This window comes from Grampus griseus (assembly GCF_964374135.1).
Source record: "Grampus griseus genome assembly, chromosome: 3".
Lineage (NCBI taxonomy): Eukaryota > Metazoa > Chordata > Mammalia > Artiodactyla > Delphinidae > Grampus > Grampus griseus.
In genome coordinates this window covers 116,938,748-116,965,904 of record NC_139019.1, presented here as the reverse complement: position 1 = coordinate 116,965,904, position 27,157 = coordinate 116,938,748, and the positions used below count along the sequence as shown (strand labels likewise).

General features: G+C 40.1%; 2 protein-coding genes across 3 annotated transcripts in view; both read right to left on the bottom strand.

The window, feature by feature from the left end:
• LOC309819592 (protocadherin alpha-C2) overlaps positions 1-27,157 on the bottom strand; it is a gene marked incomplete at its 5' end in the record, with an annotated part of 157,208 nt that overhangs the window by 124,371 nt on the left and 5,680 nt on the right. The window contains one exon of one of the 2 annotated variants that reach the window (XM_082649922.1): positions 10,645-13,038. The exons of the other annotated variant lie outside the window; for it this stretch is intronic. Within the exon in view, the coding sequence (XP_082506048.1) occupies positions 10,645-13,038 (2,394 nt within the window). Of the gene's footprint in view, positions 1-10,644; positions 13,039-27,157 lie in introns of those variants that run through there. 2 annotated transcript variants of the gene reach the window in all.
• On the bottom strand, positions 17,044-19,722 carry LOC309820930 (protocadherin alpha-5-like; the record flags this gene model as incomplete). The annotated part of the gene is given in 7 exon segments (XM_082651994.1): positions 17,044-18,509; positions 18,512-18,587; positions 18,589-18,617; positions 18,620-19,063; positions 19,267-19,297; positions 19,300-19,623; positions 19,627-19,722. Coding segments are annotated over 7 exon segments (2,466 nt in total).

Genomic DNA, 27,157 nt, shown 5'->3' with positions numbered 1-27,157 from the left:
GCAACAAATTGAAGTATTTTCTTAAGTAATTTTATGAATTGAATATATGTAAAATATTTTAATATAAGAATTTGCTTTAATATATTTTGTAGGGGGAAACTAGTCTATATTTTTCTTTTTATTAGAATTAATGTGATTTCTTTTCAGAAATGTGTTGCATTCCTATATCTATATAGTTGCATTTTTCCAAGCCTTAATACTTATGAATATCTTTTTACAATCCCCAATATAGTTTACATTATGTCTTTTCATAATACATACATTTTAATTTCATTATTGTTCATCCTTAGTACTTAGGACAATTTCTGTTTTTAAAGTTATGCTTGGGATTTTTCCTTCTTAGTATCTATTTAACAAGGAAAGCTCATTTGTGAACTACTCTCATTCTAAACTGCAAGTAGATTAATTACATCTAGATTTTAGTGCTTTTCAAGAGTAAAGGCAAAATTATCAGTTTATGGTACCATTAATGCTCCTGTATATCTATCTTTTCTTTCATATTCTTACAGCTACCTGCCTAAGAAACGTTTTTAACTAATTGCTGCTATCCTTCATTATTGCAGTAGCTTCCTAGATTGTCTTTCCATCCAATCTTCTGAAACACGGTGTTGAATTTTTTTGCTCAAGATCTTTTGATAGTTCCCAATTTACTTCTGAAGAATCCAAATTCTTTAATCTACTACTCAAAGTTACTTAGTCTAGTACTCAGAATCAAGAGATATTTTCATATTACTTTTTCTGACTTTATTCTATGTGAACCATATGTTTTAACCACAGTGGACTATTCCGTGTTTCCAGTCATATAGAGGCTTTTGTGTGTCTTCAAGTTTGCTTAATTTTCTCCTTCACAGAATTATTCATTATTCTCAATATTCTCTCAGGGTAACTTACCCTTTTAAAAACCATTGAAAACACCATGCCTCTTCAAGTGTTCCTTCAGAAAGACAAATAGGGAGTGATTTTCTTTCAACCCCAGCTTTGCTTTTGGGCCTGTTATAATATCTTGTCTTTCATTGTATGACCCATATATTTATTTTATCTCAAACGTTTTGATGTCAGAGGCTGGGTTTTGATAATTCAGTGGTCCCTGGCATGCTAACATGGTCTTGGAATCCCCTAAGGGTCCTACTAATGATTAATGAAGACTGATGACTATATTTTAAAAGTTATTCTATAACACTTTCTATATAAATGGTCTACTTCCATGGTTAACAGGCAGTAACTACTACTAACTTTTAAATCGTCATCAAAACATACTGCGTACTTATTTTTGAGGAAGGGAAAACACCATTAATGGAAAAGAACAAAGATTTCAAACACCTACTCAGACCTCTAAATGATCTGAAGCAACTTATAAGTATGAAAAAAGACATCACTGTCAACACAAGATAGTCTAAACTTTCCTTGAGAAGACTTTATCTAACTAAATTTCTAGATTCCAAAAGGTTTTCCACATCCACAATGGTAATTGGACTTCCCAAAACTGGCGAAACTGACTTTTAGATGAGTTTTTTAATTCTATCACAAAGAATTCAAAATATTGACACATTGTAGGTTAACCTGAAAATAACTTCACAAAAGATAATTTTACATAAAATAAGAGTAATATAGAAGGCCATAATGACTTTCTAACATTTTAGTTTTTCTTTTTCCAGTTATTAACTCCTTGAACTCTTTTGAATAATAACTAAATTTTGTTATGCACATAGTATTTGACAGATGTTTTATAAGCAACTTTATAAATATTAACTTACTTGATACAAAAATTCTATGCAATAGAATTTATATTCATCACGCGTAGAATGTGAAACCAAGGAATTGAAATAAATGCTTTATCAAAGGCTATATGAAAAAAACTGGAAGAGGTGGAGTTTTAATCCAGGAAGCTCCAGAATCCACAGTATTTAATAACTGACCTCTGGTACCTTTCAATTTAGGAAATATTTAATAGCTAAAATCATTACCATTCACCTGAAACTAATACAAAATTGTTAATCAACTATATACACCCATATAAAATAAAAAGTTAAAAATAAACAAAACCATTAACATAGAAGAGTGCAAAGTGTTAAAATACAGATTAGATTTTGACTCCATCTTTGTGATAAGCACACCCCTAAAATGAAATTCGAATATCAATTAGAGAGTTGTAGGAACACAGAACTAAAATTATCGAAATGATGAGAGGTGTCAAATAAATGGTAGGTGATGGAAAGTGTCTTGTTTCTTTTATTTTTAAGTGTCTTATTTCTAATTAAGGAATTTTTAAAAACCAATTAAACATTTAGGAGAATTGAGTAATTAAAGTTATATCCAAGAATCAGTAGGCATAGACAGAATAGAAAATCTAAGTGTACCATCACTTTCACAAGGGAGAAACTCCACATTTGATTCAAACAGTACAGTACAGATAAACATATTTTAAAAATATACAGCCATTGGGGCTTCCCTGGTGGCGCAGTGGTTGAGAGTCCGCCTGCCGATGCAGGGGGATGCAGGGGGATGGAGGGGACACGGGTTCGTGCCCCGGTCCCGGAATATCCCACATGCCGAGGAGCGGCTGGGCCTGTGAGCCATGGCCTCTGAGCCTGCGCGTGCGGAGCCTGTGCTCTGCAACGGGAGAGGCCACACAGTGAGAGGCCCGCGTACCGCAAAAAAAAAAAAAAAAAAAAAAAACACAGCCATTAAAATTAAGGATTAAAATTATTTCTTTCATGTAATGTGCTTTTAATAGCCAAATAAAATTTAGGCACTGAAGGTATTGTGAGAAATATAAAATAAACCACAAAATAATACTAGTTTCAGGTTACTTACAGGTAAGCAAAGGAAATAAAATGTCATACATTGCTGGTCATAAATGTTAAAGAAATTAAGAAATATATTAATAACAAATTAAGAATTGAGCGTTCCAGAAACCATTCATTCCATTCCATTAAGTTTCACCATTCTCTCCAAAGGAATATGCTCAAAATCTATGACCAACTAACATCAAGCCAGGTCAAACAGTTACAAGAAGCAAAGATTTAAAAAAGACAAGAACAAAAAAATGAAAAGATTAAAAAAATAATAATAAACATTCTTGGACTCTCAAAGTTTTACTATACAAAACTAAAAATGTTAACTTGAATTAATGAGTCCTAATCATCCTGCATATTCTGTGTAATAAAGATTTATAAATTAACCATTTGAACAGCAAGAATGGAATTAATAATTTTTCTAATCAAATTATTTTTCTAAGTCATATATAAAATATGTTTAAACGTGAAATATTTTTCCATAATATTCCAACTCATCTACAAAGGACTGATAGTATTTTCCTCAATATTAATCATTAGAAGTAAGAAGATTTTTATCAGATTAAAAGAAATTAGTTACTATACATACATCCTCCAAAAATGTTGTTATTGACATGACTAAAAAAGTATCTGATAATAAAGCACATATCTTGAAATAGTACAATGTTCTATTTGATATTCTGTTGAAAGGAATATTAAATATTTGTTCACTTTTGGTTTTATTTTTATCTGGTCTATAATAAATTTGGTAAGAAAATGAAAACATGCAAATTTTGAAGAGAAATTATTATTCTGTACTTTATTACTAAACTGCTTAAAATACCAATAAACACTATATACATGTAGTATATATAGTAATATCTGTTTCTCTATACCTAAGTAACAGACCCTAAGAGAGAGAAGAAAATAAAATGGATGGGCTCTGATCTTAAAGTAAAAGTAATCCCCAGAAAATATGTAAATATTCTCGAAACATAGTATATGAAGTAAGGTTAAAACTACATACAATGAAAAATAAATGCTATTTGGAGGAATGTATATAAATGTACATTGGAGGAATGTATATAAACAGGTTGTTGTTAGGGTTCAGAAAGTTAGGTATTACAAAGAATAAAATCGTATTCAGTAAGAAGAAATTTATCCAAGAAAAATTTGAATTTGAATAGAAACCCAACACATGGAGAATGGTTAATGTCTGATGGCACTGAGAAACAGCGATTAAATTCGCCATATACACATGTATCAAATCATCACGTTTTATACCTTAAACATACTCAATGCTATTCACCAAATATATCGCAATAAATCTGGGGGAAAAAACGATTAATTTTAAATATTTTTAAACCACAGTAACGTTTGTATACTGAAGTGTGAAAACGTGCTATATATTATAAAAAGGAAAATAAATGTGAAATACTATAAATTATAAAATTTCGTCTTAAATATTTTAATACCAGTTTAAATGGACCTACCTCCGTGCAATGATCAACATCTTGCAGTTTGCCCGCGTTTTCTGAACCTAAGAATGGAGGGAGGCTGGGGCTGAAGGCCATGAGATCTGCCTTGGGCGGCCCCTCCGCAGAGCACACCCGCGGCCGCCTCTGCTGCGAGTAAGACCAGCTCCCCACCGCGCTGGAGCACACCAGCGTGGGCTTCCCGGGCCCGCACGCGCCCTCGCTGGGCGGCGCCGAGCACCGCAGCGCCGTGTACAGCAGCAGCGTGAGCACCAACAGGCTGGACACCGCACAGATGGCGATGATCAGGTACACGTTCACATCCACCAGAGCGGCCTCCGCGCCAGCGGCGCCCGTCGACGCCCGCGAAGAGGCCTTGGGCGCCTGGCCGCTGTCCTCCAGCGACAGCAGCACGGTGGCCGTGGCCGTCAGCGCCGGCTCGCCGTGGTCCTTCACCAGCACCAGCAGGCGATGGCGCGGCGCGTCCGCCTCGTCCAGGGCGCGCGTCGTGCTGATCTCGCCCGTGTACAGCCCCACGCGGAACGGGCTGTGCGCGCCACCCGCCACCGGCTGCAGCTCGTACGACAGCCACGCGTTGTAGCCCGAGTCCGCGTCCACCGCGCGCACCTTCGCCACCACGTGGCCCGCGCCCACCGACCGAGCCACCAGCTGGCTCAACGCGCCCGCCCCGCCGCCCGGCCCAGGCAGCAGCAGCGCGGGCGCGTTATCGTTCTCGTCCAGCACGAACACCTGCAGCGTCACGTTGCTGCCCAGAGGCGGCACGCCCGCGTCGTGCGCGCTCACCTGGAACTGCAGCAGCTCCAGCTCCTCGTGGTCCAGCGGCTGCAGCGCGTACACCTTGCCGCTCTCCGCGTGCACCGACACGTAGCTCGACAGCGCTCGCTCGCCCACCCGCCGCTCCACCAGCGAGTAGGACACCAGCGCGTTCTCCAGCGCGTCCGCGTCCCGCGCCGACACCGTGAAGATGTGGCAGCCGGGCGGGTTGTTCTCCCTCACGAACACCGTGTACTCGGGGTGCGCGAACGTGGGCGCGTTGTCGTTCACGTCGGCCACCTCCACGGACACGGTGGCTGTTACCGACAGGGAAGGCGAGCCCGCGTCCCGCGCGGTCACCACCACCTCATAGTTGGCCACAGTCTCGCGATCCAAGGCTCTGTCCAGAACCAGCGAATAGTAATTCTTGAAGGTGGACACCAGTTTGAAGGGGACCTGGGGCGTTAATGAGCAGGTCACCTGCCCATTGGCACCAGAATCTTGGTCAGACACATTAATCAAGATGATAACAGTGCCGGGCTGAGCATCTTCTGAGATAGGAAGCGACAGGGAAGTGACAGTCAACTCTGGAGCATTGTCATTAGCGTCCAAAACTTCCACAAGAACTGTACAGTGACCAGCCAGGGGTGGGAGGCCTTTATCGATCGCCTCTACTGGAATTTTGTAGGATTTACTTTCTTCAAAATCTATATGTCCTATTGCTATAATCTTCCCACTTAGGGAGTCTATGTAGAACTTAAATTTTATATCTGGAGAAACGTCACTAGAGAATGAGTAAATAATATCCCCATTCAAGCCTTCGTCTAAATCTGAGGCGTTAAGTTTAATTACAAACGTTGCATTGGGAACGTTTTCTGGTAATTTCACCGCATAGAGTGTTCTGTCGAAAGCTGGGGCGTTGTCATTGGCGTCCAGCACTTTGACGATTAACTGAACTGTGCCAGTCAGCTCAGGTTTGCCTCTGTCAGTGGCCGTGAGCACTAAATGAAGTTCCGGAGATTCTTCCCTGTCTAAAGGTTTTCGTAATACAAGTCCCAGAGGCTTTACCTGTTGGTCGGTGGTTGGTACGTCCAGAGAGAAATACTCATTGGAACTCAGCCTGTAAGTCAACAGAGCGTTCTCCCCGATATCTGCATCGGAGGCGCCCTCTAGTGGAAACCAAGAGTCAAGCGGCCTGGATTCCGCGATAAACAGATTCCTTTGTGTTCCGGGGAACACGGGAGGATTGTCGTTAATGTCCTTCACCTCCACCTCCACGTGGAACACCTGCAGCGGCCGGTCCACGATCACCTCCAGGTGGATGCTGCACTCCACGCTCCGCCCGCACAGCTCCTCCCGGTCGATCCGAGAATTCACAAACAAAACGCCATTCTGCAGATTTACCTCCAGAAGGTCCCCGCGGCCTTTGGACGCCACCCGGAAAAGGCGCGGCACCAGCTCCGCCAGCTCCAGCCCCAGGTCCTGGGCGATGCGGCCCACGAAGGTGCCGTGTTTGGCCTCCTCCGGGACCCAGTAGTGGACCTGGCCGCTCCCGGTCTCCCAGGCTATGAGAATTATAAAAAATAGCAGTAGATGCCTGTTCCCCGAGTCGCCTAGATTTGAGTACATTTCAAATTATTGGTATTTTATTCTAAACTGCGTAACTTGTCGCAAAACTTAGAGGAATCTTCTTATCCCTTCTTTATTATCCTGATAGGCTCGCCATTGTTCAACCTCCGGGTACTGAAACATAGTGGAGACTCTTTCCGATGTGAAAAGGGATGGCTTAGTTTTGTCTTGAATTAAGAGAATTTCATGGTAAAGAGCGACATCATGTGGCCCAAAAAGTAAGTACGAATTACAAAAATCAACTTTATATTAATAAGGTGCAAAGTTTTATTTCAATCTCTGAATTTCTACAAATATTTGTTAAAGTGTAGGACAACATTTCTCATGCTGGCTGAAGGCATTCTTAGGATATTTCACTTCTGGATGTTTAGTGTGACCATAATTGTAGTTCTCAAGCCTTGAAAATATGTTTTTCCACAAAGTTTTAAAATAAAGATAACAATCCAAGTGACAAATAAAATTATGTTAGCAACCCTAAGTTTTAAAATCCTCTCTTCAGAGTCCAGTAAGCTCCATTTTCTTAGATTTCTGTTAAGGAAACTCCTGGTCTCTCTAGAGACCCAGGATCTCAAGAATCTAGTGGAAGAAAAACTTAGAAATGTTGTTTTTAGGAAGCAAGAAATATTAGCAACTAATTCATATACTTGTCTTAAGAAAGTACAATAAGGGAAGGTTTGGGGTATCTTTGAAAAGGAAGAATTTGTATTAAGTGCATTTTGCGAGGACGAAGTATTCTGAATTTCTCTTTTCATCAGAATTTACATGTTCTGTTTCAGGATTTCATGGTTCTTATATCTTTTTTCCTTTCATTCTTTCTAAGCCTCATGTTTTATGAATATCCACCTGTTTTTACAATCTCCAACATGATTTAGATTATTTCATCAGCTAAATGTTGGTACTCAACTGTCCTTTAATTAAAGCAGTCCTTTAATCAAGCTTGGGGTGTTTTATCCTTTTTAGTTCTACTTAACAGAGCAAGTTTTTTTTAATGTTTCACATCCATCTTCCCAACTGCAAATAAAATAATTAATGTCTGTATGCTATGGCTTTCCAAGTTTAATATCTGCCTAAATGAGTTTTAAATAATGCTGCTATCCTGAATTATTGCAATAGCTTCTTATTGCATCATCTTGTCACAACTCCATTTATCCTTCTCTTAATCCTGGCAGTCATCTTCCTGAAAAACACCTTTTATTCCTATGGATTTACTCTTTTTGATAGCTGTCAAATGATGTGAGAGGTGAGTCAAAATTTCTTAGTCAAGTACTCAAATTACCCAAGAGATTTGTCTCATATTACTTTTCCTGCTTTATCTCATACTCTTTCCTATGGGAACTATATGTTTTAACCAAAACAGACTTCCCTGTGTCCAGGCACATTTGGGGTTTTCTGTGTACTTTACTTAAGTTCCTCTGTTGCCAAGAATACCGGTTATACTCAATATTATCCCAAAGGAAACTTTTCCATTTAAAAACCACTAAAATGTCAAAACTCTTGAAGGACTCCTTCAACAAGGGAAATAGGTGGATATTTCTGTTCAATACAATCACAGTGATTTACATCTCTTGTATCTCTTATAATATTCTGCCTCTAAGATGGTTATATTTATGTATGACAGATATCTTTATTTTTCTATAAACTTCTTGAAGCCAGGGGCTGGGTCTTGTTAATTCAATCATTCTTGACACAGCATCATGTCCTTAGAGACCATCCTAGAATATTTTCTAAATGTTTACTCAAGAGTGATGCCTATGGTTCTTCTCTATTTCCTAAGAAAGCATACTATTTTTATGGTTGTTAGATATCACTATTTATACAAATGACGCTCTTTATTGATTATACAACAATAGTCTATTTGTCACTTTTAAGTATGTGTTTAAAAACTATTGTGTGGGGCTTCCCTGGTGGCGCAGTGGTTAAGAATCCGACTGCCAATTCAGGGTACACGAGTTCAAGCCCTGGTCCGGGAAGATTCCACATTCCGCGGAGCAACTAAGCCTGTGCTGGCGCAGTGGTTAAGAATCCGCCTGCCAATTCAGGGTACACGGGTTCAAGCCCTGGTCCGGGAAGATTCCACATTCCGCGGAGCAACTAAGCCTGTGCACCACAACTACTGAAGCCCGCGCGCCTGGAGCCTGTGCTCCGCAACAAGAGAAGCCACCGCAGTGAGAAGCCCGCGCGCTGCAATGAAGAGTAGCCCCCGTTCGCCTCAATTAGAGAAAGCCCGCGTGCAGCAACGAAGACCCAACGCCACCAAAAAAAAACCAAAACAAAACTATTGTGTGCTTACTTATTTTTAAAAATCAGAAACGCTACCAATGGTTTCCACCTTTTCAAAAATAGAAAATGAAAATATTGGGGAGCACAAACCCCAGTTCAGTCCTCTGATGGACCCTGGACAACTTGTAAATGTAGGAAAATATGCCATTCCAGTTTAAGGTAGTCTAATACTTCCTAGGAAAACATGGACAACACAAAAAGTTAAAATCACCTTCAGCAAAGCACCAAAGGCTCAGCAGCTTAAATGTATTTTTTAAATCCAAAATGCTTTTCCACTGCCAAAATCTTAATTCAATTTTCAACATAGAAAAAATGGATCAAAATTTTCTTCAATGGCATTCAAAATGTTAGAGTCATCTTGGATTAATTAAAATACATCTTAAATTAATTATTTATAGGGAGGCCATAAATAGCCTTTACATAAAATAAAAATAATATAGAAGCCATAATGATGACCTTCTGACATTTTAGATTTTCCTATTCCTCTTCAGAATATTAATAGCCAAATTGATCAAGCTCTTACTATTTAGCTAATACTATCATAAGCACTTTATAAGTATCAACTTACTAAGTACTTCAGCATTTACCTGTGATAGGTATTACTATTTATCATCCCAGCTTTACAGGTGGAAAATTGAAAAATGAGAGGTTAAGCAAGGCTGCACAGAACAAAATTGGTAGGGGGGAATTTAGGCAAGGAAGGATGGCTTCAAAACTCACAACAATAAACACTATTCTCTGCTTCCTGCATGTAAAGAAACAGTGAAGAGTTTAAATCATAATACAGAGTGAATAATGAAAGCATTAAATTAGAAGAAATAGTTCTATGAAAGGAACCCACCAAATAAAAATCAAACATAAATAAGTGATTTGCAGTGTTTGAGAGTTCAATGCAGATTTTACATGAATGTACTTGGTCAAAGTTCACATTCTGTTGAATTACTATTTGTCTGATATTTGAATCCCTGATAAGCTGAGCAATAACCATGGGTGTCACATGGTAGTTGTAAGAGTGTGAAATTTCCCCATTCACTTCTTCAACCCAATCAGAAGTATTCAGTCTGATAACTAATACTATGTACTTTGTCTCTAAATGGTTTAAAAGGCCAACAGTAAATAAGCACTACAGACTCTTGGACTCTTGGAATCACCAGGCCCCAAAAGGAATCTAGATTAAGATATGATGAACAGGGCCCTTAAACAAAGTGGATAACTTGAAAGTGTTGGTGAAACAGAAGCATTAAAACAAAAAAAAGAAAGAAGGAAAGAAAGGAAGGAAGAAGGAAGCTGAAAGGATAAAAGTGTAATAAAGTGACGTTGAAATGTCAATATATTATTAAAAAATGAGTAACTGTGAAATAACCCTCCTGAAGTTCAAATGGAAAGTAATGAAAGCTCTACAACATTAATAAGAAAAAAAATATTACCAATGCAAATTTCTAAATGCATCACAAATGAATGTATCCAATGAAATTTTGAGTTTCAAGACAAAAATCTTGAGGTGTAGAATGATATTAATAACGTCTGATTCCACTTTAAGTCAACATTAATAAACCAAAGAGATCATAATGACTGACAAAAAGGAAAAGACGTATATAATGTAAAATTATTCAAATTTTTCAAAAAAAGAGAGTGTAAATATAAACCGAACGAAAACAATTATAACATTTCAAAATAAATATTAACTGGTAATTATGAAAATTCAGACTTACTTTGGAAAGCCGATCACCATTTAAATCCTGAAGCTCGCCCATATCCACCACTACTGGACAAGCTGGAAGGCTGGGGCTGAAGGCCATGAGGTCGGCCTTGGGCGGCCCCTCCCCAGAGCACACCCTCTGCCGCCTCTGCTGCGAGTAAGACCAGCTCCCCACCGCGCTGGAGCACACCAGCGTGGGCTTCCCGGGCCCGCACGCGCCCTCGCTGGGCGGCGCCGAGCACCGCAGCGCCGTGTACAGCAGCAGCGTGAGCACCAACAGGCTGGACACCGCGCAGATGGCGATGATCAGGTACACGTTCACATCCACCAGAGCGGCCTCCGCGCCAGCGGCGCCCGTCGACGCCCGCGAAGAGGCCTTGGGCGCCTGGCCGCTGTCCTCCAGCGACAGCAGCACGGTGGCCGTGGCCGTCAGCGCCGGCTCGCCGTGGTCCTTCACCAGCACCAGCAGGCGATGGCGCGGCGCGTCCGCCTCGTCCAGGGCGCGCGTCGTGCTGATCTCGCCCGTGTACAGCCCCACGCGGAACGGGCTGTGCGCGCCACCCGCCACCGGCTGCAGCTCGTACGACAGCCACGCGTTGTAGCCCGAGTCCGCGTCCACCGCGCGCACCTTCGCCACCACGTGGCCCGCGCCCACCGACCGAGCCACCAGCTGACTCAGCGCTCCCGCCCCGCCGCCCGGCCTGGGCAGCAGCAGCGCGGGCGCGTTGTCGTTCTCGTCCAGCACAAACACCTGCAGCGTCACGTTGCTGCCCAGAGGCGGCACGCCCGCGTCGCGCGCGCTCACCTGGAACTGCAGCAGCTCCAGCTCCTCGTGGTCCAGCGGCTGCAGCGCGTACACCTTGCCGCTCTCCGCGTGCACCGACACGTAGCTCGACAGCGCTCGCTCGCCCACCCGCCGCTCCACCAGCGAGTAGGACACCAGCGCGTTCTCCTGAGCGTCCGCGTCCCGCGCCGACACCGTGAAGATGTGGCAGCCGGGCGGGTTGTTCTCCCTCACGAACACCGTGTACTCGGGGTGCGCGAACGCGGGCGCGTTGTCGTTCACGTCGGCCACCTCCACGGACACGCTGGCTGTGGCCGACAGAGAAGGCGAGCCCCCGTCCCTCGCAGTCACCACCACCTCATAGTTCGACACACTCTCGCGATCCAAGGCGCTGTCCAGAACCAATGAATAGTAATTCTTGAAGGTGGACACCAGTTTGAAGGGAACATGGGGCGTCAGAGAGCAGGTCACCTGCCCGTTGGCACCTGAGTCGAGATCAGACACGCTAATTAGGGCAATGACAGTGCCGAAATGAGCGTCCTCTCGGACAGGCAAGGATAAGGAAGTCAGTGCAATCTGAGGGACATTATCATTTTTATCCAAAACTTTCACCAAGATGGTGCAATGACCAGTCATGGGTGGGTGGCCTTTGTCTGTCGCATCAATACGGATTTTGTATAAATTTATATTTTCAAAATCTAAATTCCCTTGAATTACTATTTCTCCAGTATTTGGATCTATTCTAAACTGGTTACTAACCATGGATGGAACAAGACTACTAAAAGAGTATGAAAACTCCCCATTAGCTCCTTCATCCCTATCAGAAGCATTCAGTCTCATAACTATTGTTCCATTATCTGAGTTTTCAAATATTTTTGCTTCATACTCTGACTGTCCAAAACTGGGAGCATTGTCATTCACATCCAGTACGGTGACCAGCAGCTGAACAGTGGCAGTGAGCTCAGGTTTGCCTTGGTCAGTGGCCATGAGGAATAAGTTATGTTCGGGCGCTTCCTCTCTGTCCAACGATTTCCTTAACACGAGCCCAATTTGTGTACTGTCATCACTGTTTGTTTTCACATCTAACGCGAAGTTTTCGTTGGAACTGAGCTTGTAGGTTAAGACAGAATTTGAGCCCACATCTGCATCCGACGCGCCCTCTAGTGGAAACAACGAATCTGGCAGCCTAGATTCGTAAATCAACACTCTTTGTTCCTTTACCGGGAACACAGGCGGGTTGTCGTTAATGTCCTTCACCTCCACCTCCACGTGGAACACCTGCAGCGGCCGGTTCACGATCACCTCCAGGTGGATGCTGCACTCCAAGCTCCGCCCGCACAGCTCCTCCCGGTCGATCCGAGAATTCACAAACAAAATGCCATTCTGCAGATTTACCTCCAGAAGGTCCCCGCGGCCTTTGGACGCCACCCGGAACAGGCGCGGCACCAGCTCCGTCAGCTCCAGCCCCAGGTCCTGGGCGATGAGGCCCACGAAGGTGCCGTGTTTGGCCTCCTCTGGGACGGAGTAGCGGACCTGGCCGCTCCCCTCCTCCCAGGCTGCAAGGAGCAGAAGCGAGAGAAGCAAACACCGGGATCTCAGTCGGCCTTCAGGTGTAATAAGCATTTCAAATACTTGCTGGTTTAGTTCCATCAGGAAATCTTGTCTAGGCATTAAGATGAAATATTGTATGATCCCGAGTCTGTTAATTCAGTTCTTCTGCGCCTGCCATCATTCAACACTCGTGGAAGGATGCAGTAACGGGAGCAATGGACTTGAATAACAGCTAGTGTAACTTCACGGTAGACAGCGACATCATGCGGCTCGAAAGGGTAAGTAATGACTTCACAACGAAGCTACGCTATAGTTCTTGAAATTAAAGATATAGATATTTATATTACATATATATGTTTTGCCTTATTTTAATAGTAAATCTCCTCATGTTTGTAATTTGAAGGGTCAGTTTATCTCGTCTGTTTTCTTTTATTAGTTTAGAGTAGGGTAAGGGTTCAAAATACTCATAGTGAAACAACTTTCCTCCCAATAAAGGAAAAACTGTATCAGCCATTTTAGAAAGCTTAAGTGTGATATGAACCAGGCTTGGGAATTAGAAGTGCAAACTATCCTACATATTTGCATAGAGAAGAAACATGTGCATGTATTTCTGTCACAGAATATACTATTATATTTTGAGAAAAGAGTGTAATTTTAAATTAGCAAGTTTTACCCAAATTTTAAAAACCTTATAGATTATCAAAGTCCATTCTTTCTTTGTTGAGTGAACATCAACTACTCCTAATAATATTTTTTAATTTAATAATGGAGGCTGAAAATTTTAGCACATATTCTTTACAACATTTCTTAATTTCTCTGCAGCTTATATTAGTCCTCCCCCTCAAAATATTTTCCTTCTTGTGGAATTTCTACTTATACTTCTCCATCTTGTGGAATTTCTACCTATTGTGCTTTGCTGCTCTGATCCTTCCGCTGCTCCTAAATGACCTTATCCTTTTCTTTCTACCTCAACCTCTTATATGCTTTTATTTGTGTTCTCATCCCCTTCCAACATTTCAGACAAGACTTCTATTGAAGGTATTCCCAAACTCACATCTTCCTCCCCCTTTTCAATGGTTATAATTGTCATTTTTAGCCATACATGCTGATGACTCCTAGAAAATAATTTGATTACAATTTAAAGATTATGAAGATAAATCATTAATACCCCCCAAATTCAAACCCTTAAATTCACCTTTTATTTAATGGCATGAACATTCTACATGTCACCTATATCAATTTTTTATTACTCCATCTCCCTTACCTGCCCTATTCAAAGTTGGCCTATAGTCCATCTGTCCATCTGTCTTTTCACATACCACCATATTTATCTTCATGGGTACAGCTTTTATTGGATTGCACTAAACAAATAAATCCCAAGATGTTAGAATCATTTCTATGTGACCTGAGATATGATCACAAGCCAAGTGTTATTTTCACTTGGCAGTGTTATTTTCAACTACTCTCCAATATTCTATTTTGCAGACAACATAGATCACTTGCTTTCCTTCTTCCGCAATACAACCTTTGTTCAATTTTTTAAAAATTACCTCCATCTTTACCTGTAAAAATGCTCTACTCATATCAAAGTCATGCCAAAATATCATCTTACCATGAATTCATCCTTAATGTCATCAACTGTAGGTAATTAAACTCTTTCTCAAAAGGAGACAATGAAAGTTATTAAAAAGAATTTTCAAACGGACACTTGCCAACACTCACCCTTCTGCACAATTCTGATATACTTGTAAAATCCTCACAGACAACTGTAATACAAAGTACCCCCCAACATGAGAACATTTTACATAACTTACATGACAATATCTTAAAATAACTAACCTAGATCTATCCTGATAAGTAGTAGTCCTTATCGCTTTCTATTACACTTATTTTGAGTAAACAAAGAGTTCATTTGACAACCAATAATAAGCCCCCAAATAAAGGTTCCTTTGCTTACAGGAAGAAAGGCCTTGACAAAAGATATATTGGGGGCTTCCCTGGTGGTGCAGTGGTTGAGAGTCCACCTGCCGCTGCAGGGGACACGAGTTCGTGCCCCGGTCCGGGAAGATCCCACATGCGGCGGAAAGGCTGGGCCCGTGAGCCATGGCCACTGGGCCTGCCCGTCCGGAGCCTGTGCTCCGCAGTGGGAGAGGCCACAACGGTGAGAGGCCCGCGTACTGGGGAAAAAAAAAAAAGATATATTGGCCTACAGTCTTGTTAGTTGAAGGTTTTCTACAGTGGTTAAGGTATTTCATAAATTGCTGCCCTAAGTGAAGAATCTCTTTGAATATCAACTTTTAAATTAGTTAATTAAAGTATCAAATCTGTCTTTCCATTGAAGTTCCTAGCAATTTCCAGAAGGTTGGTAATATAGTCCAATTAACTGGAACAGTTGCAATAATTCTATTTATTGGCTCCAAGTAGAAAATTATACAATGTTACTGAAATCATATATGCAATTTCCTTTTCATTGGAAAAGGAAAATACTGGTCTCCTTATAAGAAACATCTTATATTTTTGTTTATTTATTTACTCAAACAGTTCATCTAGTCAAGGGAGAAGATTGTGTGAGAAAAAAGTTTAGTCAATCCGTGAACATCTTCCTCGCCCAGCAAAGAAAATTCTCAGTTATAAATAAAAAGTTTATATTTCAAAACTAAATTAACTTGATTTATTTAACTTGATTTTTAAAAAGCTGACAACTGTTACCTACAAATTTACACAGTGGTGAGAATGCCCTCTCCATTTATAGGACTCCCCCAAAGTAATGAGGTATTAGAAATGTTTAAATAGTATGATACAAGTGTACTTATAAAATTAAATACATGTGACAATGCAAGAAATAGGAAAGCAATAAAAAGGGGAATTGACATTTTGTCATGAAATGTGGAATATTTATTCCTGGCTAAACCCATATTGTTTTTTAAAGAAGTGTAGAAAAACAGTTCTCTGTATTTGAGATGGAGAGCACTCTTGCCTATAGTAGATAAAATGTATGGCTTTGTTGTAAAAATGGTATTCGTAAACAACAAACTCAGGGGGGTGGTTATATCATAGTACAGTTTTTTAAAATCTAAAAACAAAAGGCAACAATAAATACAAACGTTTTCTAACTCAAAAATGTTAAGATTTTCCCAACTGTGAGAATTCATGATTATTTCTCACCAATATAATAATTTGTGTATTGGAAAAGAAAAAGTAAGATAGAGAAAAACTAATCATTGTTCCACTAAATGTTGATGTTAGAGGTGGGGAATTATGACATATCTGCAAAATGGGACAACATGGGCTGGAAAAAAGAATGAAAAAACTCCTTAAGTAATATGTCATGATAGACAAATTATATTAAATGAAGGGGGAAGGAAAATCAACACAAATATTGTGTCTTAAAATGGGAGACGGGAGTTTATTAGTATATGAAAAATTCTCTAGAAGAATAGCCAAGAAATTGGAAAGTTTGAAATATTCAGCAGGTATATTAAGTGGTTTGATATTGGAGGTAGAATGGAAACATTTTAAATCATGTAAATGTATTTTGTATTCAAAAATGAATAAAATGAAGCCACGAGAGCTAAAAAGTTTTAATTATAAATATCAAATTCACCATTAGTATGCCAAGGCCAACCATTTAAACAGACTTGAAAGAGTCATTCAATGCACAAATATTACTGAAAAACTTAATTCAATATGTGTAATAAAAATACTCAAATAACGGATAGTATATGGAGAACAAAAAAGGCAAATTGACACGATGATGTTAAATATTTCTATGTAGTTACAACATGGGGCTTTGACAATAAATAATAATGCCAAGTATGTATCTTACAAGTATCTTACTACAACACTAATATTTGAAAATTGAAACGTTCAACTAAAAATTTCAGTCTGCAAATGCTTTCTATGGTCCACAGAAAACTAGTCCATTAACTCAAACTTTTAAAACCTTATAAAAAGGGGATTGTTACTGAAATAAACACTATAGTGCAAAACAATTTTCTCAAACAAAGTAAATTTTAAGCTTAACTATAAGTAAATGAATTAGTACCAAGAGAATTTATATCTAAAAGGATACAATAATTACTTATAAAGCCATAATTTAAAATAAAAAGAGAAGATAGAGGATAATATTAAATATTTCATATTAAAGACATGACGAAAAATTGCTGTAAGAGTTTTGAGACTCACGGTGTCCGTAGAAATGGGACCCTGAGGCAGGCTGGGGCTGAAGGCCATGAGATCTTCCTTGGGCGGCCCTTCCCCAGAGCACACCCTCTGCCGCCTCTGCTGCGAGTAAGACCAGCTCCCCACCGCGCTGGGGCACACCAGCGTGGGCTTCCCGGGCCCGCACGCGCCCTCGCTGGGCGGCGCCGAGCACCGCAGCGCCGTGTACAGCAGCAGCGTGAGCATCAACAGGCTGGACACCGCGCAGATGGCGATGATCAGGTACACGTTCACATCCACTAACACCGTATCCGCACTCGCGGCGCCGGACGACGCCCGCGAAGAGGCCTTGGGCGCCTGACCGCTGTCCTCCAGCGACAGCAGCACGGTGGCCGTGGCCGTCAGCGCCGGCTCGCCGTGGTCCTTCACCAGCACCAGCAGGCGATGGCGCGGTGCGTCCGCCTCGTCCAGGGCGCGCGTCGTGCTGATCTCGCCCGTGTACAGCCCCACGCGGAACGGGCTGCGCGCGCCACCCACCGCCGGCTGCAGCTCGTACGACAGCCACGCGTTGTAGCCCGAGTCCCCGTCCACCGCGCGCACCTTCGCCACCACGTGGCCCGCGCCCACCGACCGCACCACCAGCTGGTTCAGCGCGCCCGCCCCGCCGCCCGGCCCAGGCAGCAGCAGCGCGGGCGCGTTGTCGTTCTCGTCCAGCACGAACACCTGCAGCGTCACGTTGCTGCCCAGAGGCGGCACGCCCGCGTCGCGCGCGCTCACCTGGAACTGCAGCAGCTCCAGCTCCTCGTGGTCCAGCGGCTGCAGCGCGTACACCTTGCCGCTCTCCGCGTGCACCGACACGTAGCTCGACAGCGCTCGCTCGCCCACCCGCCGCTCCACCAGCGAGTAGGACACCAGCGCGTTCTCCTGAGCGTCCGCGTCCCGCGCCGACACCGTGAAGATGTGGCAGCCGGGCGGGTTGTTCTTCACCAACACCGTGTACTCGGGGTGCGCGAACGCGGGCGCGTTGTCGTTCATGTCGGCCACCTCCACGGACACGCTGGCTGTGGCCGACAGGGAAGGCGAGCCCCCGTCCCTCGCGGTCACCACCACCTCATAGTTCGCCATACTCTCGCGATCCAAGGCGCTATGTAGAACCAATGAATAGTAATTCTTGAAGGTGCACACCAGCTTGAAGGGGACATGAGGCATCAGGGTGCAAGTCACCTGCCCATCGGCACCGGAGTCGTGGTCTGACAGACTGATCAGGGCGATGACAGTGCCCAGTGGGGCGTCCTCTTGCACAGGCAGAGATAAGGAGGTTATGACCATCTCTGGGCTATTATCATTCTCATCCAGGATTTTCACTATTACTTTGCAGTGTCAGTTAATGGGAATGGACTTTTATCAACGGCATCAATATTAATTTCATATAAATTACAGTCTTCATAATCCAGTTTTCTTTCCCTGAACTGTTATTTCCCCACTATTAGATTGATCGCAAATTTAGATGTTACGTTGTCAAGAACAAGATTACTAAAGAGGTACACTATTTCCTTATTAATGCCCTCACCTGCATCTGAGGCATTCAGTTTAATAACTAATATCCCGTTCGGTGCATTTTCCAGTATTCTGACATTATAAATTGATTTATCAAATTCCGAGGCATCATCATTCGCATCCAATACATTGATCAATGACTGAACTCTACCTGTTAGTTCAGGTTTTCTTCCATCAATTGCAATCAGCAATAAACGATGTTCTTGCGTTTCTTCCCTACCTACTGGTTTCTTCAAAACTAGCTCTAAAAAGTTTGTTTCCTCTTCATTTGTTTTAACATCCAAGTCAAAATATTCATTAGCTTGTAACTTGTATTTCAGTTCTGCGTTTCTTTCGATATCCATATCAGATGCGCCCTCTAGCGGAAACCTAGAATCCGCTATTCTTTTTTTTTTTTTTCCCTGGTACTCAGGCCTCTCACTGTTGTGGCCTCTCCCGTTGCGGAGCACAGGCTCCGGACGCGCAGGCTCAGCGGCCATGGCTCACAGGCCCAGCCGCTCCGCGGCATGTGGTATCTTCCTGGACCAGGGCACGAACCCGTGTCCCCTGCATCGGCAGGCGGACTCTCAACCACTGCGCCACCAGGGAAGCCCGAATCCGCTATTCTTGATTCTAAAATAGTGTTTGTTTTTGTCGCAAGAACCTTGGGGGGTTGTCATTAATGTCCTTCACCTCCACCTCCCCATGGAACACCTGCAGCGGCCGGTCCACGATCACCTCCAGGTGGATGCTGCACTCCGCGCTCCGCCCGCACAGCTCTTCCCGATCGATCTGAGAATTCACAAACAAAATACCACTCTGCAGATTTACCTCCAGAAGGTCCCCGCGGCCTTTGGATGCCACCCGGAACAGACGTGGCACCAGCTCCGCCAGCTCCAGCCCCAAGTCCTGGGCGATGTGGCCCACGAAGATGCCTTGTTTGGCCTCCTCAGGGACCGACTAGTGCACCTGGCCACTGCCCGCCTCCCAGGCTGCGAGGAGCAGAAGCGAGAGCAGCAGGCGCCGGGATCCCGCACCTCTTCTCTGGGAATATACCATCGCAAATTCGTTGCAATATTCAAATGTCTATTGCACTACCATATAGCTTTTGGAAACTTAACTCCCAATTTGATATAATTTTGTATTTGCTCACCTTTTGAGCTTCAGCAGTGTGAAAAAAAATGGAGTGGCTTTTTTCCTTTCTAAGGAAAATAAGCTCTCTGTATTCCTTTGTTGCTAAAAACAAACAAACCAAAAAAACTTGCGGTGTCCAGAGCCATCATGTGGATGAAAGGGGAGTATTTTACTTTGTTCTGCTTTATTTACCTTACATTCGTTAAATATTTCCCAATTTCAATGACTCTTATGTATTATTTTCCCTACTCTAATCAAATATATCACTAAAATTTTAATAAAATATATCAACTTTAATTAAAATATTGCAAAATCAATACTACTGAAATTGTGACACCCAATCTTTACTAGAATGATTTGTATTGGTCTATTCTATTTAGGGTTTGTATAATCCCTGACTTTAAGAGTTTTAGATTTTTCATTTCTTTCCATATTTAAATATTACTTACTAAAATTATTGACTTTTTCTCTACTATTTTGATGCGATGTTTGTATACTAGTCTTTACGTTACTCATAAAACAAGTTTATATTCCTATTTGCAGTATTTAATATTGGCTTTTGTTGATATTATTTTCAAAGTAACTAAAACTATTTGAAAAGCATTCTTGTCTGAGATCCATTTCGAAGGCTGATTTTCAAATTACTGAAAATCCATTTCTTTCATTTTTCTCTATATTACCTACTTACTTTTAATGTTAACTCAAAAACTGTAATGTGGAAATGGCACTATTTGCAAATTAGATGCATCTAGACAGGCATTTCTTCAAGTTGCTATTACTGATAAATCATAACTGAGATCAATTGTGAATGTACATATATTTTTCATGAAAGAAATCAAAATCCTAATGTTGTTTGTGAGATACACTACTCCATAAAATTTTTGAGTTCCAGTAGAAATTAAAACATGGAAAGAAATCACATTATTTACCAGGTTAACTATGTGCTAATTTCATCTCTTTTTAATTATAAAGTTTATTTGCTGTATGGACTTGGACTACACTTAAAAAATATGGCCAATATAAAATGGACCAATTTTTCCACTTAAAAAATATTTAGGGGCTTCCCTGGTGGCACAGTGGTTAAGAATCCACCTGCCAATGCAGGAGACACGGGTTCGAGCCCTGGTCCAGGAAGATCCCACATGCTGCGGAGCAACTAAGCCCGTGCACCACAATTACTGAGCCTGCACTCTAGAGCCTGCGAGCCACAACTACTGAGCCCGTGTGCAACAAATACTGAAGCCCGCGCGCCTAGAGCCCATGCTCTTCAACAAGAGAGGCCACCGCAATGAGAAGCCCACGCACCGCAACGAAGAGTAGCCCCTGCTCGCCGCAACTAGAGAAAGCCCGCGTACAGCAATGAAGACCCAACGCAGCCAAAAATTTTAAATTTTTTAAAAAATTTAATATTCTACTTATGTATATACTCCCTAGAATTCCTTAAATGTTACAAAATCTTCCTTGCCTGTGAATAAAATAGGGGCCAGAAGATCAATAATTCTATTACTTGATGCTTTACATGTAAAGCATAAACCTCAAATACATTTCTTTAATTTTGGTATAAGTGATAGGTATGACTGCAAGTATTATTTTTATGTCAATGTATAAAACAAATATGGAAAAATGGTACTATATAAACTAGCTTTGGGACTTCCCTGACAGTCCAGTGGTTAGGACTTGGCACTTTCACTGCTGTGGCCCTGGGTTCAATCCCTGGTTGCAGAACTAAGATCCCACAAGCCGGGCAGCATGGGGGTGGGATGGGGGGGTAAGTTTAGATTGAAAAGAAATGATTAATAGAAAATACAAAGTCAATTGAAATTAATTTGCTTCTCAGTATTCAAAACAGTAATTTAAAGACATAAGATAATATTAATAAATTTGTTTCTGATATAATCTTTAATAGTATGTTTATCATTCTCTTTAGTTTTTGAAAGATTTTTACTATCATTATTATCATGACTTTCCCCTTGGCATTCAGAACATCCAAACACTAAAGAAGTTAAACAGTAATCAGTTTTCAAGACAACTCACCTAACAGTTACTGATAATGATAATTTTAAAATATTTTAATATACAACGATAAAAAAGAAAATGATAATATGTGAGTTGAAAATATCATCAGTTAATGTTGATTCACCTTCTATTATGGAACCATGATTGATGTGAACCTACAAAACCAGGATAAATAAATTTACTTTTGAGAAAAGTAAATATTAAGTGCTTAAAATCCAACTGATGGTGTGGTATTAACAATACATGCATAGTAATTTACAGAATATTTTCAGTAAATATTTAAAACTTTAAAAAATATACTCAATGAAGAAAATGCCATCAATAGTATCATATGCTTTTTTGTTTGTAATTTTTGTCATGTAAATATGTACAGAAGAAAACCAGACTCTTGACATTTGAGCTCTCCTCAAATCTGTTAGATTATATAGTGTTTTAAAATTATCACCTGCATTTGTCTTTCATGGCTCAATTCTTTTTTTGGAGGTTACTTTTTCAACAAGTATAGACTCTCTAGTTGTAATTCCATAGAGGACTCCATAGGTAGAGAAGATTGTTTAAATCTTTTTCCAAACCATTCTTTCAATCGAATATTATAGATTACTTTATTACTGTATAGTTTCTAGAAGTTTTTCAGTTATATATAAGGCCCACTGCAAAACTAAGACTCCTTTCCTGACAATGAATTTCGATTAAGGAAAACAGATAGTATTTTGAGGTGCCTCTGCTTAATTTACTGGAAATCATTCAGGAAGATAGTACATGAGAAATTTTAATTTTGCATTGGAGTCTAGATATCTTTCATTTCCTAAAAAACTCCAGAATAAAATTTTAATAAGATATATTTCTCTGCTATATGTAGAAAATTATATAGGTCTACACACTGTTGAGATATAACAGGTGAAGTTGAAGCAATCTTTTAAAGATTATAGACAGTTTATGCACTTGCATCAAATTTGACAAAAAATTAATTATATGTGGAAAATAATTTATCTTACAACCACACACTGTATGCATATGGTACATATCTTTACATTACTTTTATAATCGTTCAAACTCCCTACAAAATATTGTGCTAAAATGTTTATATTATATAGTCATTCTGAGAAAATCGGAGAGTAATTTTAAAGTACCTCTGAGGGAATAAGTAAGTTAAATTAAGCATAGCTTTTACTCACAATCCTATTGTCTTCATTATTCCCAGATGAGCTCATTTAATAATGGAAAGTGACAATGGAGCTAAGTTCAAGTACTTTTCGTTCTATTCTATGCATTCACATTAATATTTATGTGGCCTCAAGCAAATTTTTGTCTCCAGGCCACAATTTAGTCATCATTAAATTGAGAGGAATGACAATCTCTTAGGTCATATCCAGTTTTAAAATCCTAGGTCAAGATACAAAATTAATGCACAGAAATCTCTTGCATTCCTATACACTAATGATGAAAAATCTGAAAGAGAAATTATGGAAACACCCCCATTTACTACTGCAACAAAAGGAATAAAATACCTAGGAATAAACCTATCTATGGAAACAAAAGACCTGTATGCAGAAAACTATAAGACACTGATGAAAGAAATTAAAGATGATACCAACAGATGGAGAGATATACCATGTTCTTGGATTGGAAGAATCAATATTGTGAAAATGACTATACTACCCAAAGCAATCTACGGATTCAATGCAATCCCTATCAAATTACCAGTGGCATTTTTTACGGAACTAGAACAAATCATCTTAAAATTTGTATGGGGACACAAAAGACCCCGAATAGCCAAAGCAGTCTTGAGGGAAAAAAACGGAGCTGGAGGAATCAGGCTCCCTGACTATACTACAAAGCTATAGTAATCAAGACAATATGGTACTGGCACAAAAACAGAAACATAGATCAATGGAACAAGATAGAAAGCCCAGAGATAAACCCACCCATCTGTGGTCAACTAATCTATGGCAAAGGAGGCAAGGATATACAATGGAGAAAAGACAGTTTCTTCAATAAATGGTGCTGGGAAAACTGAACAGCTACATGTAAAAGAATGAAATTAGAACACTCTCTAACACCATACACAAAAATAAACTCAAAATGGATTTGAGACCTAAATGTAAGACCGGACACTATAAAACTCTTAGAGGAAAACATAGGAAGAACACTCTTTGACATAAATCACAGCAAGATATTTTTTGATCCACCTCCTAGAGTAATGGAAATAAAACCAAAAATAAACAAATGGGACCTAATGAAACATCAAAGCTTTTGCACAGCAAAGGAAATCATAAACAAGATGAAAAGACAACCCTCAGAATGGGAGAAATTATTCACAAAGGAATCAATGGACAAAGGATTAATCTCCAAAATATATAAACAGCTCATGCAGCTCAATATTAAAGAAACAAACAACCCAATGCAAAAATGGGCAGAAGACCTAAGTAGACATTTCTCCAAAGAAGACATACAGATGGCCGAGAAGCACATGAAAAGCTGCTTAACATCACTAATTATTAGAGAAATGCAAATCAAAACTACAATGAGGTATCACTTCACACCAGTTAGAATGGGCATCATCAGAAAATCTACAAACAACAAATGCTGGAGAGGGTGTGGAGAAAAGGGAACCTTCTTGCACTATTGGTGGGAATGTAAATTGATACAGCCACTATGGAGAACAGTATGGAGGTTCCTTAAAAAACTAAAAATAGAATTACCATATGATCCAGCAATCCCACTACTGGGCATATACTCAGAGAAAACCATAATTCAAAAAGACGCATGCACCCCAATGTTCATTGCAGCACTATTTACAATAGCCAGGTCATGGAAGCAACCTAAATGCCCATCAACAGACGAATGGATAAAGGAGTTGTGGTACATATATACAATGGAATATTACTCAGCCATAAAGAAGGAACGAAATTGGGTCATTTGTTGAGACGTGGATGGATCTAGAGACTGTCATACAGAATGAAGTAAGTCAGAAAAAGAAAAACTAATATCGTATATTAACGCATGTATGTAGAACCTAGAAAAATGGTACAAATGAACTGGTTTGCAGGGCAGAAGCTGAGACACAGATGTAGAGAGCAAACGTATGGACACCGAGGGGGGAAGCCACAGTGGGGTGGGGATGTTGGTGTGCTGAATTAGCCAATTGGGATTGACATGTATACACTGATGTGTATAAAACTGATGACTAATAAGAACCTGCAGTATAAAAAACAAACAAACAAAAAAACAACTAATACTAAACTTTCTTTGGGTTATTTGTATGGAAATATGTTAATATAAATGTTTCAGACATTACATGGAATTTCTAAAAAGCTTATATGTTCTGGTATAATGTTATAAGTCATAATTCTAGTTATTACTTTAAAATGTATATCTCAGAAATAACTAAATTTCCTTGTTGATTGCATTATTATGAACTTTCATCAAATCTTTAATCATGGTTATTTTTAAGTTTTTTGTCTTTTACAGACAGTTCTGGGTGTACTCTGATGCTTTCGCAAAAATGTTCCTATAAAAGGGTTTCACCTTCAAGGAATTCATGGAAAAGACTCTGACAAGTACAGATTTCTGGTAACTGACTGTACTGCTGAACTGAATGAATAAGCATTTTCAGAACTCTAATGGAAAACTGATGAATTCATAAAAGTGCTAGTAAAAGATCAAGATGAAAAAGAATTAATTACATGGGACTGAGTGAACTGATGAGGATGATTATAATTTTAGTGACTTTCTGTTTGAATTAAAAAAAATCCCCCCCACCAAAAAAAAATCCTAGGTCAAGTGAGTGGAAACTTGGTGAGATGCAAAACTCTTATACCATTAGCAAGTACCTAGGGTAAGAAAGAAGAAAGGAGGGTAACTAAAGAGTAATAAATTCAATAAGCTTGGTTCTTATGTACCAAGGAAAGGGGAGTGGAGGAAGGAAAAGGGGTTTAAAATAAAGTACAGAATCTTTATTCCACTAAATTTACTTTGTATGAGAGTACAAAATAGAACTTGGGTGTCAGTAGGAAAGAGAAAAATAAAATGTTCAGAAGATTTGTAATGACAGACATCATTGTAGTAGACAAAAAAGAAAAAGGGATAAAATATTTATCTCAATTCAAACTTTTCCATAAATGTTCTAAACTCATATCTGTCAGATATTTATAAATTCTTTATCCATTTCTAGAGGAATATAATTACATCTAGAACAACTACAGCTTCTTATGTACAATACCCAGAACTCAATACAAAATTATCAGGCTTATAAAGAAAGAGAATCATGAGAAAAAAATGAATAAATAGACACACAGATGATCCAATTATTACAATGATATGACGGATCACAAATAAACTGTGATTAAGGTATTGAAATAAATACATAATAAATAATTTCACCAGAAAATTGTAATCTATTTTTAAATGGACATTACAATCCTAAAGCTTAAAAAAATCATAATTGAAGTTTAGATTCAGTTGATGATTTAATAATAAGAAAAGAATTTTGCTGAAGTATAAGATTGGTCTGAATAAAATATACAGCATATAATAGAGACCAAAAGTGATGTTTAAAAAATAGAGAGGGCAGAGTAGATATAAGAGATATGGTGAAAATATTTTTTAACATCTTTATTGTGGTATAATTACTTTAAGGTGAAAGGATTTAACACACATATTCCTTGAGTTACAGAAGAGAAAGAGAGAAAAGCATGAGGCAGAAGGAATATTCGAAGACAGATTGCTGGAATTTTCCTATACTGATGAAAGACATCAAGCCACATATTCAAGAAGCTTTAAAAACTGCAAACGAGGGCTTCCCTGGTGGTATTGTGGTTGAGAGTCTGCCTGCCAATGCAGGGGACACGGGTTCGAGCCCTGGTCTGGGAGGATCCCACATGCCACGGAGCAACTGGGCCCGTGAGCCACAGCTACTGAGCCTGCGCGTCTGGAGCCTGTGCTCCGCAACAAGAGAGGCTACGATAGTGAGAGGCCCGCGCACCGTGATGAGGAGTGGCCCCCGCTTGCCACAACTGGAGAAAGCCCTCACGCAGAAATGAAGACCCAACACAGCCAAAATTAAATAAATAAATTTAGAAAAAAAAACTGCAAACAAGATAAAACCAAAGAAAACTAAAATTGAGCATATAATAAAGCCATTGAAAATCAAAAACAAAGAAAAATTTTACAAAGCAGCTAGAGGGGGATAAAAAAGATTACACTACCTGAACAATAAACTTGACAGCCATCTTCTCAAAATACTATGGAATGTCATCTGAAAGCACTGGAGGGAAAAATAACTTACAACACAGAACTTAATATTCAGCAAAACTATTCTTCAAAAGTGTTGGCAAAATAAGCA